Source organism: Pangasianodon hypophthalmus, chromosome 24 (assembly GCF_027358585.1).
Source record: "Pangasianodon hypophthalmus isolate fPanHyp1 chromosome 24, fPanHyp1.pri, whole genome shotgun sequence".
In the NCBI taxonomy this organism is placed as follows: domain Eukaryota; kingdom Metazoa; phylum Chordata; class Actinopteri; order Siluriformes; family Pangasiidae; genus Pangasianodon; species Pangasianodon hypophthalmus.
In genome coordinates, this window is record NC_069733.1 from 19,170,864 (window position 1) to 19,185,982 (window position 15,119).

General features: G+C 42.2%; 1 protein-coding gene across 1 annotated transcript in view; it reads left to right on the forward strand.

The window, feature by feature from the left end:
• Positions 1 to 14,743, forward strand: part of rasl10a (RAS-like, family 10, member A) — a 19,922-nt gene extending 5,179 nt beyond the window's left edge. The window contains exons 2-3 of the mRNA XM_034298946.2: positions 11,221 to 11,345; positions 14,179 to 14,743. Of these exons, the coding sequence (XP_034154837.2) occupies positions 11,221 to 11,345; positions 14,179 to 14,455 (402 nt within the window). The 3' untranslated portion in view covers positions 14,456 to 14,743. The remainder of the gene's footprint in view (positions 1 to 11,220; positions 11,346 to 14,178) is intronic.
• The last annotated feature ends 376 nt before the right edge of the window (positions 14,744 to 15,119 follow it).

Below are 15,119 nucleotides of genomic sequence, written 5' to 3' on the forward strand. Positions count from 1 at the left end.
TGAAATGTTCATGTTACTGTTTTAAGATTTCTAGTACAAGTTTAACAATCTAACAATTTAACCTGCTAATATTCTAACACAAAACACCACATGGGTAACCTGATGAAGCATGGTGGTGGCAGCATCATATTCAGTGAACGGTCTCCTGTAAGCCGAGTCGCGGTTCTGCTGTATTGTTTCGCAAAGCGTAAACTCCTCTGTCCTGAAGATGTCAGAAAACTTTAAGTTACAGCTTTACCTCTGACTGTTACAAAGCGCTGACACTGGAGACTCCTTCCATACATGTTACACAAACACATTTCTCCTCAGACAGTGTCCGCTGTCTGTGAATGAGCTGTTGCTATAGAAACGATAACGTATCAGTACGAGCGCATTAATATAAAGCTGCGCTACTGTCAGAGCTGCTGTTATAGAGAATTAATCACCACAGTATGGAAGATGTTTATTGGTGATAAAGTAGAGAGAAAGAAATCTTCAGCACAAACCCGACTGATTTCTCTGCACGAGCGTTTTACGGCTCTGAGCTTCTCAGCGGCTGTTAGAGATGAGTTTCTTTTTTCTAGGCGAGTGTGTGATTGTGATGAAGAGCAGATTTATGGATCTGTCACTGTATAGAGAGATGGATGGAGTGCAGCTGGAGGGAGGAAGTGTTGTTATTGTCTGTACTCCTGATCTGAGATATCTGATGGAAAATATGATGATGTAATATCAATATCGTGATAAATGATGTCACAATATACTTGTCTTACATCAAACTGGGGACTCATCAGTATTTTTCAATAGCGGTTACGAGAAGTAGATTAGATGTTAAAATTTTGTACAGGATTTTTTTTTCAGTGAAGTGACTATGTGTAATGTATTATGGAGAACTATATAGAATTAAAAGTGAATAATTCATTTTCTGAATGAGTCACTAAGGTAAAATCAGTATCATGAAGTGAAGTGACACCTTCAACCTTCAACTATGTAGAAACGTTTTGTTTGCAAATGATTCATTTACTGAATGAGTCACTAAGTTAAACGAATCAGTATCGTTCATAGCCATGCATGGAGTCGTTCTGTTTCAGTTCGTTCGGTTTGTGCTGATATTTTTACACATATTTTTCCGTTTTATATATTTATCCATCGCTGTTTTCTGAGACATCCATAAATTCTGTAAATCGTATTCTCAACTGCGTGTGTCCTGAACCTGATCTTGAATCATTTCAGTTAAGACTGAGAATTATTGTTCTCATGTTCAGCAGATCAATGTTTGATTCTGCGAATCTTTTTTTTTGTTTGGTTTTTGTTTTATCTGTGAATTAAAGTAAGATGTATTTTGAATCGTGTGCTGAAAGTCACTTGATTCAGTGAATCTTTTTCAGTCAAGATTACCTGGGTTCTTGTTCAGTGAATCAGTTGATTCAGTGAGTTTAATGATTCAGACTCAATCAGCTGATCCGGAGCTTTCCGTCTTTTTTTTTCTCCTTCTAAACACGGACATACGAGTATACTATAAAACAACACAACAATAGCAGTGATTATTAGCTATTAAACGCTACTGAAGACTGTTTTTTGTGTGACAGGCTGCACATTAGAGCAAATCATGCGTTGAACGAATCTAAATGAATCATTTAACTGACTTAACTCAAATGACTCAAAAAAACTCAGTGTTAGAAACCATGAATGGCAACTTCATGTAGTTTACATCATGTGAAACTGGAGGCTGAAAGCTTCTAATCCCAGTTATCTACATCAGCATCGAGCAGAAAACTAAAGGAGCAAACTTTAGACACCGAGCACGTCTCGGTATAAAGAGGGAAACTGTACATCTCATCTCACTCGTGGAATGAGAGCGATTTATTCTTTCTCTCCTCCAGGCCGTGAACACCTGACCTCTTCAGCATGTTCTAATGAACTCGGTTCTGTTTGACAGTTTCCCACAGTGAGCGGTTCTGTTCTCCGCCGTGGGCTTTTCCGCTTTCACACCCAGAACACAGCTTCAGCATCACCGTGTGTTTTACTGAGAGAGGAACTAGATTTCCAGAGCAGTGTTTTTTTTCTATTTTATACTCAAACTCTTACTTCACTATCGTCCTCAGATGTGTTGATCTCTCGAGGCTCTCTGTGCACTCGTTCTCCGTATCCCACCATTCTCTCTCAAATCTCTATCTTTCCAAAAATGAAATGAGGCGTGACACGCAGAGCTGCGTGTTATAGGAACGACCCGGCCTTCTGCTTCAACAACAATCTCTATTAAACAGGAAACGTTTCCAGTTCAGGATGATTTGAAGTGAGATTTCTTCTTGTTAAACAATTAAAATTAGAGATGGTGTGATACCATGATTTTCTGTTTCGATACGATACTGAAAGCGTGAGTATCAGCCGATATCGATAAGCATCTGATACTACTTTCTTTAAAAACTACTAATCTTTAAAATTATTTTTTAAACTGAAGCATTTAAACTCTTTCACACAAAACACTTTATGTACTAAATATAATACAATTCTAACAAAAATGTGCAATCAAGTCTCTATAGAGGTAAACATTTCCAGTTTCAAAAAGAAATTTATTTTCCAAATCTAATTCCAGTCCTTGCTATTTGCTACACGACCCGATATCTGATATGTTTAATCCGGTATCCGATCCACCACTTTTTTTGCTGGTATCGGTCCGATACTGATACTGATACTGGGTTCTGTATGAGATCGGTGCAATCTCAATTCAATTCAATTTTATTTGTATAATTCTTTTAACAGTGGACATCGTCACAAAGCAGCTTTGCAGAAATATTTAAATTCCGGATATAAATTCTAAATTTATAAATGTATTTTTTTCTCCATTACAATCTCTATTTAAAATATTAAATACATTCATAATCATAAATATATTGAAAAAATATATTAAATTTTTTTTCCAGTGCTTTACCCAAATCATCATTATTATTGGTTTATCTTAAGTGCTTATTTTATGATTATTTTATTTTTAAAATGATTTATTCTTAGAATTTCTGAAAGTTTTTATTTGACCTATTTTCTGCTTGTTCAGTTTTGTAAAGCACTTTGATAAAATATTTATGATTTTTAAGGTTTATTTATTTATTTATTTATTTAGGATACAGGATTGAATCTTGGAACTCTTTATCTAAGCAGATTACAGCGGATTATCCAGAGCGCTACATGAAATGATAACGTATCCACATTAAATCTCACATTTAATACATCATAAAAAAAAAAATCAGATGATTTCTACTCCGTCATTTCGCCTAATCAGCATGAAAGCAAATATCTCTTTCAGTCCCTCATGCAGGGCTACAAACTGCTATCTTTTAAAAAAAAAGACTGTAATGTTGTTGTTTTGTATCTCAGACCGAGTCCTGATGATGATGATGATGATGATGAGAAAGAGAAAGGTAATGGTTGTAATGGTGGTGGAGGAGGAGGAGGAGGGGTGTGTATACTTTTGCTCTCATCGCTCTGCATCTCCTCTCCGTATGAGGAGAAATGAGAGACGAGGACAAGTTTCTATTTTTAGCTGTACAGGACCGGTGGTGCATCTAAAGCACCAGGCTGCTGCACCGGCACGTAGCCCCACACACACACACACACACACACACACTCACACACACACACACACACACACTCTGCTGACTGTAAGCACTTTTAGGCTTCCAGTGTCGATGCTGCAGTTCTTTTACAGTGTGTGGCTTTCTTCTTATCGTGGGTGAGGAACCGTCTCTCACTCTGAACTAAACACATTCACTGTGCTGTGAGTTCTGCGCTTTTATTTCCATCGAAGCAAATAATATGAACGATACAGATTCAGAACAGTGTGTATGTATGTGTATGTGACATTTGTTCAGTTTCTGTGTTAGTCTGATACACACACACACACACACACACACACACAGGCTCTTTATTTACACTGTTTATTATTTACAAACATCATAAAATCAGTTTCCTTTTGTACTGTGTGCTTTTCTACCAGTAAAGGAGGCGTGGCCTCTGTACCTGTCAGTCCCACTGTAAATAAAGGAGGCGTGGCCTCTGTACCTGTCAGTCCCACTGTAAATAAAGGAGGCGTGGCCTCTGTACCTGTCAGTCCCACTGTAAATAAAGGAGGCGTGGCCTCTGTACCTGTCAGTCCCCCTGTAAATGAAGGAGGCGTGGCCTCTGTACCTGTCAGTCCCACTGTAAATAAAGGAGGCGTGGCCTCTGTACCTGTCAGTACCACTGTAAATAAAGGAGGCGTGGCCTCTGTAACTTTCAGTCCCACTGTAAATAAAGGAGGCGTGGCCTCTGTACCCGTCAGTCCCACTGTAAATAAAGGAGGTGTGGCCTCTGTACCCGTCAGTCCCACTGTAAATAAAGGAGGCGTGGCCTCTGTACCTGTCAGTCCCACTGTAAATAAAGGAGGCGTGGCCTCTGTAACTTTCAGTCCCACTGTAAATAAAGGAGGCGTGGCCTCTGTACCTGTCAGTCCCACTGTAAATAAAGGAGGCGTGGCCTCTGTACCTGTCAGTCCCACTGTAAATAAAGGAGGCGTGGCCTCTGTACCTGTCAGTCCCCCTGTAAATGAAGGAGGCGTGGCCTCTGTACCCGTCAGTCCCACTGTAAATAAAGGAGGCGTGGCCTCTGTAACTTACTGAGTCACAGCGAAAAATAAGGAGGCGTGGCCTCTAACTTTCAGTCCTAGTGAAAAGAAAGGAGGTGTGGCCTCAGTCACAGTAAAAGATGTGAAGGAGGTGTGGTTTCTATTAATGTCAGTCCTAGTGAAAATGACAAAAGTGGGGCCTCTATAACTGAGTCCCGGTGAAAATTAAGGAGGCTTTGTGCCTTTGAAGGAAATAAAGGAGGCGTGGCTATTCCACCTGTCAGTCCTAGTGAAAATGTAGGCGGCGAAGCGTCTGTATTTGTCTCTTCCAGTGGAGGAGTAGAAGTGGGCGTGACCAGTGTAACCGTCAGTTACAATGAAGGAGGTGATGTGGGCGTGGCCTCTGTATCTGTATTTGCACACACTGGAATAACATCCTATCACCCTGCCGCAGCTCTGTAGTGTCTCGTATTGAATCTTTGGCTGTTTTAATACGCGTTATCTTACTGTCTGTGTGTGTCAGTGTTTTTATACGTTTTAGAGGGAAAAGGACGCAATGAGAAGCGATTATATCAGTGTGTGAGCTGCAATAATTACGAGTCGAAAAACAATCAACACGTTTAGATTATACGGTTATTAAATTTATTTAATATTGCAGTAACGCAAATACACTTATTAACTGGTGCTAATGGAAGCAGATCAAGCATACGGGGAGGACTCTGTGTGTGTGTGTGTGTGTGTGTGTGGAATATAAAGGAGAGAGCGAGAGAGACATCAATCACACATTCAGCCACTTCGTCCAATCAGTAGAGTGAAAAACTCCACTCATTATTATTCATTATTCTCTCTATATTCCTCTCTGTCACTCTCAGTGATGGTGTACGCGACACCGTGTTTGTCTCTGTGTCTGATTGCAGTCATTATCACAGCACCACGTGTGACTCTCAGCATGCCGTGTGTGTGTGTGTGTGTGTGTGTGTGTGTGTGTGTGTAAACTGTTGCCTACGCATGATGAAAGCAAACAATTATTTCCTGTTTGACAGAAATGTGTGACTCTGTTTTCTGACACGCTTTATTCCGATTGTCTTCTCCGGCTGGGTTCACCTCATGACAGATGGATTTCATTTTCCCGTGTGTGTGTGTGTGTGTGTGTGCATGTGTGTGTGTGTGTGTGTGTGTGGGCATGTTTTTATATCCACATTTACCCAAAATTAAATTGGCTGAAAGGTTTCATTTGGTTACTGAGGTTAAGGTTTGTAGCATGCCAGTGAAAAGTCCTCCCATTAAAGGATAGTAATACAAACATGCATGTGTGTGTGTGTGTGTGTGTGTGTGTGTGTGTGTGTGTGCGCGTATATATGAAGTCTCCTAACCTTCACAAGGTGACGAGGTGATGATGTCATCCCGGGCCTGTGGGCATGTCACAGCCGTGCTGCTGTTGACGCATGTGGGCGTGGTCTATCCCGCATTAACATATCAAGGTTACTGTATAATACATAAATATCACTGTGTTCTTTTAAAATAGATTTTAATACGGCTTTCAACACTGTTTATTCACTAGCTATTATTAAACACTCACTATCGCATCATGTGCATTATCACTAAAGGGCTGTTTTTTTTCTGTGTGTACCTCGGTTTCCTAAAATAATTTTTTTTTGTGGTCTACAGGATCCCAGTTATAATTGTGAATATATTTCCTTTATAATAAAAATGAATGCTAATATCTGGGAAATACACTCACAGTCATAACTGTTATTTCAACTGGAACACATTATTAAATATATCAAGATTGTCTCCAAGGTTTTCGGATTAAAAAAAAAAAAAAAAAACAACAATTTGTTGTGGGATTTTATATTTAAGGGTTTCCCCTTCAGAGGAATAACTGCAGCATGCTCTCTCTCTCTCTCTCTCTCTCTCTCTCTCTCTCTCCATGTGTCCGTCTCTCCTCCAGCTTAAAGAATACATGATCTATATTCAGCTCACAGTCACTGAGATCACCACTCTCACTCACTCACTCACTCACACACTTGAAAAAAAGTGATAATACGATTCCGTGATGAGGAACGAGGGAGAAAATGAGGGAGAGAAAGGGGAGGTGAGAGAGGGTCAGCTCCCTGCGTTTCTCCTCCTCCTCTTCCCCTTTCCCGCATTGTAATGAGTAATTGCGACAGCTATAAACACTCCTGTTCTCTCGCCCGTGCTCTTTGGCGCGTTTTCTCGTCTCTCAGGAGTGTGAGTCTCAGCGGTTGCTTTGCGGCAGTGTAAGAAAAGAGTGTGAATGTGAAATAGACTCGGTTGAATCCTTGAAGCGGCTGTAGCATTCACATCACGGAGCTGGGATTAGAGCGAAGGCAAGTCCCCGGAATTAAAAATGCCATTTTATTAGCAGGAAGCGTTGAGTAGTGGGAGAACTATCTGATCTAAATCAACACTGAAACACGTCCACATTGCACAAACCTGAAACAATAAACAAGTTTGAAATGAAAACTACAATGATGTTATTTCTTGCAAAGGCTTCACCAAATATTAATTGAATAGGGGTGCCAATAATTTTGAAAGCATCGTTTTGAAGAAAAGAACTGCACTACAGCTTTAATTCACAATATCAGTAATCAAGTGGGTCAAAATTTTAAATGCACTAAGTTGACTATCTCGTTAAATACTCTGGAAGATTCAATAAATTGATGTAATGAGTTTTAGAAGCTTCTGATTGGCCAGTTATCACAATGGGCGTGCACCTGTGGCTGTGAAAGGGCCTACCTTTAGAGCCAGTGCCTTTTTGATCTTCATACCATGGGAACATCCAAGCAACTCAGCCTCCACAAGTCCGGTTCCTCCTTCCTCTGGTAATTTCCAAACAGCAGAAGGTACTACGAGCATCTGTACAAACATCTGTATGCAAATTAAATAATCTTGGGAGCACATAGACACTGCATCGAATGAAAAACTTTGCTCCATAAGATTCATATGAAACCCAAGACAACAACAAAGGAACTGGTGAAGGAGTTGGAGAAATATGTACCTCCACCATTAAGAGAGTCCTACATCACCATGGCATGAAAGGCTGTCATGAAAGGAAGAAGCTCCTACTCCAAAAAAAAGCCAGGCTGAAGTTTTCTGGAGGAGTGTACGCTGGTCAAGATAAACTGTTTGGCCACAATGATCAGAAAAAGGCTGAGGCTTTGAATATAAAGAACACCATTCCAGCTGTGAAGCATGGTGGTGGCAGCATCACGTAGTGGGGGGGTGTTTTGCTTGAAAAAGGTGCTTCATAAAATAGACGGCATCATGAGGAAGGAGGATTATCTAGTAATACTGACGCAACACTTCAAGAAAGTTAAAACTTGGTCTCACCTGGATCTTCCAGCAGGACAATGATCCTAAACACACCTCCACAAATGCTCCACAGATCCTAAACACACCTCCACAAATGCTCCACAGATCCTAAACACACCTCCACAAATGCTCCACGGATCCTAAACAAACCTCCACAAATGCTCCACGGATCCTAAACACACCTCCACAAATGCTCCACGGATCCTAAACACACCTCCACAAATGCTCCACAGATCCTAAACCCACCTCCACAAATGCTCCACAGATCCTAAACCCACCTCCACAAATGCTCCACGGATCCTAAACACACCTCCACAAATGCTCCACGGATCCTAAACACACCTCCACAAATGCTCCACAGATCCTAAACCCACCTCCACAAATGCTCCACGGATCCTAAACACACCTCCACAAATGCTCCACAGATCCTAAACACACCTCCACAAATGCTCCACGGATCCTAAACACACCTCCACAAATGCTCCACGGATCCTAAACACACCTCCACAAATGCTCCACGGATCCTAAACACACTTCCACAAATGCTCCACGGATCCTAAACAAACCTCCACAAATGCTCCACAGATCCTAAACACACCTCCACAAATGCTCCACAGATCCTAAACCCACCTCCACAAATGCTCCACGGATCCTAAACCCACCTCCACAAATGCTCCACAGATCCTAAACCCACCTCCACAAATGCTCCACAGATCCTAAACCCACCTCCACAAATGCTCCACGGATCCTAAACCCACCTCCACAAATGCTCCACGGATCCTAAACACACCTCCACAAATGCTCCACGGATCCTAAACACACCTCCACAAATGCTCCACGGATCCTAAACACACCTCCACAAATGCTCCACAGATCCTAAACACACCTCCACAAATGCTCCACAGATCCTAAACACACCTCCACAAATGCTCCACGGATCCTAAACACACCTCCACAAATGCTCCACGGATCCTAAACAAACCTCCACAAATGCTCCACAGATCCTAAACACACCTCCACAAATGCTCCACAGATCCTAAACCCACCTCCACAAATGCTCCACGGATCCTAAACCCACCTCCACAAATGCTCCACGGATCCTAAACACACCTCCACAAATGCTCCACAGTTCCTAAACCCACCTCCACAAATGCTCCACGGATCCTAAACCCACCTCCACAAATGCTCCACGGATCCTAAACCCACCTCCACAAATGCTCCACGGATCCTAAACACACCTCCACAAATGCTCCACAGATCCTAAACCCACCTCCACAAATGCTCCACGGATCCTAAACACACCTCCACAAATGCTCCACAGATCCTAAACACACCTCCACAAATGCTCCACAGATCCTAAACAAACCTCCACAAATGCTCCACAGATCCTAAACACACCTCCACAAATGCTCCACGGATCCTAAACACACCTCCACAAATGCTCCACGGATCCTAAACACACCTCCACAAATGCTCCACGGATCCTAAACACACCTCCACAAATGCTCCACAGATCCTAAACACACCTCCACAAATGCTCCACGGATCCTAAACACACCTCCACAAATGCTCCACGGATCCTAAACACACCTCCACAAATGCTCCACAGATCCTAAACCCACCTCCACAAATGCTCCACAGATCCTAAACACACCTCCACAAATGCTCCACGGATCCTAAACACACCTCCACAAATGCTCCACGGATCCTAAACACACCTCCACAAATGCTCCACGGATCCTAAACACACCTCCACAAATGCTCCACAGATCCTAAACACACCTCCACAAATGCTCCACGGATCCTAAACACACCTCCACAAATGCTCCACGGATCCTAAATACACCTCCACAAATGCTCCACGGATCCTAAACACACCTCCACAAATGCTCCACGGATCCTAAACACACCTCCACAAATGCTCCACGGATCCTAAACACACCTCCACAAATGCTCCACAGATCCTAAACACACCTCCACAAATGCTCCACAGATCCTAAACACACCTCCACAAATGCTCCACAGATCCTAAACACACCTCCACAAATGCTCCACAGATCCTAAACCCACCTCCACAAATGCTCCACAGATCCTAAACCCACCTCCACAAATGCTCCACGGATCCTAAACACACCTCCACAAATGCTCCACGGATCCTAAACACACCTCCACAAATGCTCCACGGATCCTAAACCCACCTCCACAAATGCTCCACGGATCCTAAACACACCTCCACAAATGCTCCACGGATCCTAAACACACCTCCACAAATGCTCCACAGTTCCTAAACCCACCTCCACAAATGCTCCACGGATCCTAAACCCACCTCCACAAATGCTCCACAGATCCTAAACACACCTCCACAAATGCTCCACAGATCCTAAACACACCTCCACAAATGCTCCACGGATCCTAAACACACCTCCACAAATGCTCCACAGATCCTAAACACACCTCCACAGATGCTCCACGGATCCTAAACACACCTCCACAAATGCTCCACAGATCCTAAACACACCTCCACAAATGCTCCACGGATCCTAAACACACCTCCACAAATGCTCCAAGGATCCTAAACACACCTCCACAGATGCTCCACGGATCCTAAACACACCTCCACAAATGCTCCACGGATCCTAAACACACCTCCACAAATGCTCCACAGATCCTAAACACACTTCCAAAGTTGTAAAGAATGGCTTAAAGACAACAAAGCGAAGGTTTTGGAGTGATCATCACAAAGCGCTGAACTGAATCCCAGAGAAAATCTGCAGGCTGAACTGAAGAGGCGTCTCTGAGTGAGGAGGCCCACAGGCCTGACTGAGTTACAGCAGCTCTACAGGACGAACAGGAGCAAATTCCAGCAAAGTATCATGAGAAGCTTGTGGAAGGAGACCTGAAGCCTTCGATTCAGTTCTAATAATTAAAAGCCAGTTCCAACAAACACTAACAAAGTGTGTGTAACCGTTTACAGTATAGTAAATACAAGCTGAAGGAAATCTCTTAGCTACTATTTTAAAATGATTTCCTCACAGCTTCCAGAAACATGCATGTAGCTGGATTGGCTACGATAAATTTCCCCTAGGGTGTGTGTGTGTGTGTGTGTGTATGTGTGTGTGTGTGTGTGTGTGTGTGTATGTGTATGTGTTTATTCGTGCCCTGGGTATATTCCCACCTCATGTCCAGCGTTCCTGGGATTTGGATTAATGCTTGCTAGGAAATGATACAGAATAAGATGGGGTTAATTAATATTATGTACTTATTTCCTGTGTGTGTGTGTGTGTGTGTGTGTGTGTGTGTGTGTGTGTTAGGAGTGGCTGGACCCACGTTGCAGAGGGGTGCGTAACGCCAGCGCCTACATCCTGGTCTACGACATCTGCTGCGTAGAGAGCTTCGAATACGTCAAGATGATACGACAGCAGATTGTAGATAACAGGTCAAGTATTGCACACACACACTATACAACACACACACACTCACTATACACACACACACACACACATTTTTATAATCTGAACTCATCACACACACACACACACACACACTCGCCTCAAAAGACACACGTTTGTCTCAGTAACACTATTTGTATTATAAAAAAATAAAATGTGAACTACGTGTGTACATTTTCATCTGTTTTACTTTGAAAGTACAATCTCCGCCTTCAGACTTTAGGCCACGCCCCCTATGTGAGTCTGATGCAGGTGTGTGTGTGTGTGTTTTTTTTTTTTTTTTTTGGCGATTCTAAACTGGCTATAGGCGTTCTTCAAGGTGTTAGCTACGTTAGCCTGGTAGCTGGGTTTATTTATTTATTTATTTATTTATTTATTTTAGGAAGGTGGACGATCACATGACCTTTCCTTAAATATATCATGTGAGAGACAAAGCGTAAGGAAGACGAGATGAAATAAGAAGAGGATGGAGATGGATAGAAGAGCAAAGTGAGAGTAAATATCAGTCAGTCGAACACCTGAGCATTGGTGTGATGAAGAAGGCTGGAGCAGATTGGATTAGATTAGATTAGATTAGATTAGATTGGATTGGATTTGTGGTAAATGTGGCTTCCCCAAGAGAATAAACGACACGGTCCAGAGAACTGCATCTCGATTAAAGCCTTAGGGAATTGTCTCGGTTTATAAAACACAGTGCCATTGGTCTATGTGACAGGCTACACTTTCATCTGCCACACACACACACATACACACACACACACACACACACACACACACACGCACGCACACACACACACAGCTTGAGTTTTTCAGGATCTCAATTAGATGCTTCATCATAAAAGAAGAAAAGCCTAATTAACTCCATTCACATCCTATAATAGGGATCTCTATCATATTCACTGCACAGCGCCGCTGAATCCTGCACTCTGATTGGTCAGAAGGTGTTGATTAATTCTCTATAACAGCAGCTCTGACAGCAGCGCAGGTTTATATTAATGCGTTCGTTCTGATACGTTATCGTTTCTATAGTAACAGCTCACTCACAGGGACTCGTACAGCAGACGCTCCACTGATAATAAACAGATTAAAAACGTGAGAGACCATCTGTATGAACAACAAGTCATACTTATTATCCGTTTATAGTTACAGTTAATGTCGGTGAAACGAGTTCGTTCCTGTTGTCGCTTACGTTATAGCAGCTATAAACACTCGTTCTCTCACCAGCCTCTCTGTATTCTCTCTCTTCAAGTTAATAAGACTAAAATGAATAATCGCAGCTTGTTCGGCACGTTACTGAGAAACGGCAAAGAAGCGTAAACTCCTCTGTCCTGAAGACGTCAGAAAGCTTAAAGTTCCAGCTTCACCTCTGACTGTTACAAAGCGCTGAAACTGGAGACTCCTTCCATACATGTCACATAAACACATTTCTCCTTACATATGAACGATTACACACGTTTTTTAATCTGTGTATTATTAGTGGAACGTGATTGGTTTGATAACAGTCACTAATCACCACACACTGCATCAGATAGAGCCCTGATTTACATACATCAGAGTCCACACACACACACACACACACACACACACACACACACACACACAGTTTCACTGATCAGAGGCATGACAGAGGATTAAACTGGCGACCTGCCCGACACACCATATGCTACACATTCTTCCTGTAACACACACACACACACACACACACACACACACACTCTCTCTCCATCATTCTGTATGTGTGTGTAATGTGTGTCCTGTTACAGTCTCTCTCTCTTCTCTTCTCGTTTCTTGTTTCATTTATTTCTTTTTCTTTTCTTCTTTCTATTATTATTTCTTTAAATATGGTTTAATATGCATTTCTTCTTGTTTTTCCTTCTCTTCTCTTCTCTTTTCCTCTCCTCTGTTCTTTCATTTTTACTTCTTTTCATTTCTACTCTTTCCCCTTTTCATTTTACTCATTTTTTTCTTTAATATTATTTCTTCTGTATTTACTTTGCTCTCTTCTCTTCTCGTTTCTTCTTTTCCTGTCTTGTTTCTTTTATTTTTCTTTCTTTCTTTCTTTCTTTCTTTCTTTCTGTTTCTTTAATTTTTTAATCGTTATCCTCTTTTGTCTTTCTCATCTCTTTATCCTTTCAATTATTCCCCTTCTCTGTTTTTTAATTTTCTTCTTGTTTCTTCTTCTTTCCTTCCTTCTTTGTTTTTCTTCCTTCTTCTTCTCTTTCTTCTCTTCATTTTTCATTTTGTCTCGTTTCTCTTCTCTTCACTTCTACTATTTGTCCCTTCTCACTTTCCTTCCTTTTTTCTTTCTTTTTGTTCCGTCTTATTACTTTTTATGTTTCATTTCTTTTCATTTTTCTTCTTATTTATATTTTTCATCTTCTCTACTCGTCTTTTCACATTTCTTTACATCTTCTCATTCATGCTCATTCTTTCATTCTTGTTGATTTTTCTTCACTTCTTTTTTTCTGGTTCTTTACTTCTTTTAACTTCTATTGTTTTCCTCATCTTTCCCCCCTCTTTATTCTTTCCTTTTTGTTTCTTTTTTCTTCATGTCTCTTCACTTCTCATTTATTCTCCTTCTCCTCTCCTCTTTTCTTCCTTCTCCTCATTTCTTCTCATCCTTTCTTTGTTTTCTTTATTTCTTCTTACTTCTTCTTTTCCATCCTGTTCTCGTTTCTTTTCTTGTTATTGTTTCCTCTCCTGATTTCTTCTTGTTTCCTCTTTGTTTCTTCTTTTCTGTTCTTTTTGCTTCTTGTGGATTTTTTATATTCTCTTCTCTTCTTCTCTCTTCTTCTCTCTCTCTCTCTCTCTCTCTCTCAGAGAGGGCAGCAGCAGCAGTAGTGATGTTCCCATCCTGGTGGTTGGCAGTAAGAGGGATCTGCAGCGGCAGCGTTTCGCTCAGCGCCGCACCGTCTCCGTGCTGGTGAAGAAAACGTGGAAGTGCGGCTACGTGGAGTGTTCGGCTAAGTTCAACTGGCACGTTCTCCTGCTCTTCAAAGAGCTGCTGGGCATCGCAGTGGCCCGAGGACTCCGGCACAACCACACCTCCATCCGCCTGCAGGGCGCGCTGCACAGGAACCGCTGCTCCGTCATGTGACCGCTCGCGCCTGATCACGTGACCCCGAACATCCACGCTGAGGAAAAGTTTCAGTTCATGCTAACGCAGCCGGATTGTTTTTACCTCGCTGTGTTTCGTGTTTTATTTTTTTCCTACACCACGAGAAGGAAAGGAAAATTAATCCATTCCACCGTCAGATTCCGATAAGACATTTTTCATGTTTAGGAAATTGTTGACTTCCCACAGAGGGAGAGAGAGAGAGAGAGAGAGTGAGGGAGAGAGAGGGAGAGAAGGAGAGAGAGGGAGAGAGAGAGAGAGGGAGAGAGTGAGGGAGAGAGAGAGAGAGAGTGAGAGAGAGAGAGAGAGAGAGAGGGAGAGAAGGAGAGAGAGGGAGAGAGAGAGAGAGGGAGAGAGAGAGAGAGAGAGGGAGAGAGAGAGAGTGAGAGAGAGAGATAGGGAGAGAGAGAGAGAGAGAGAGGGAGAGAGAGATAGGGAGAGAGAGAGAGTGAGAGAGAGAGAGGGAGAGAGAGAGAGATAAGATGCTGCTGGAGGGGGTTTGGCTTCGCCTGCTCCGATATCACAGAGATCTTAATTTACTGCTTTCTCTCTCTCACCCACACACACACACACACACACAGACACACACAGACACACACACACACACACACACACACACACACACACACACACACACGGCTGCAAC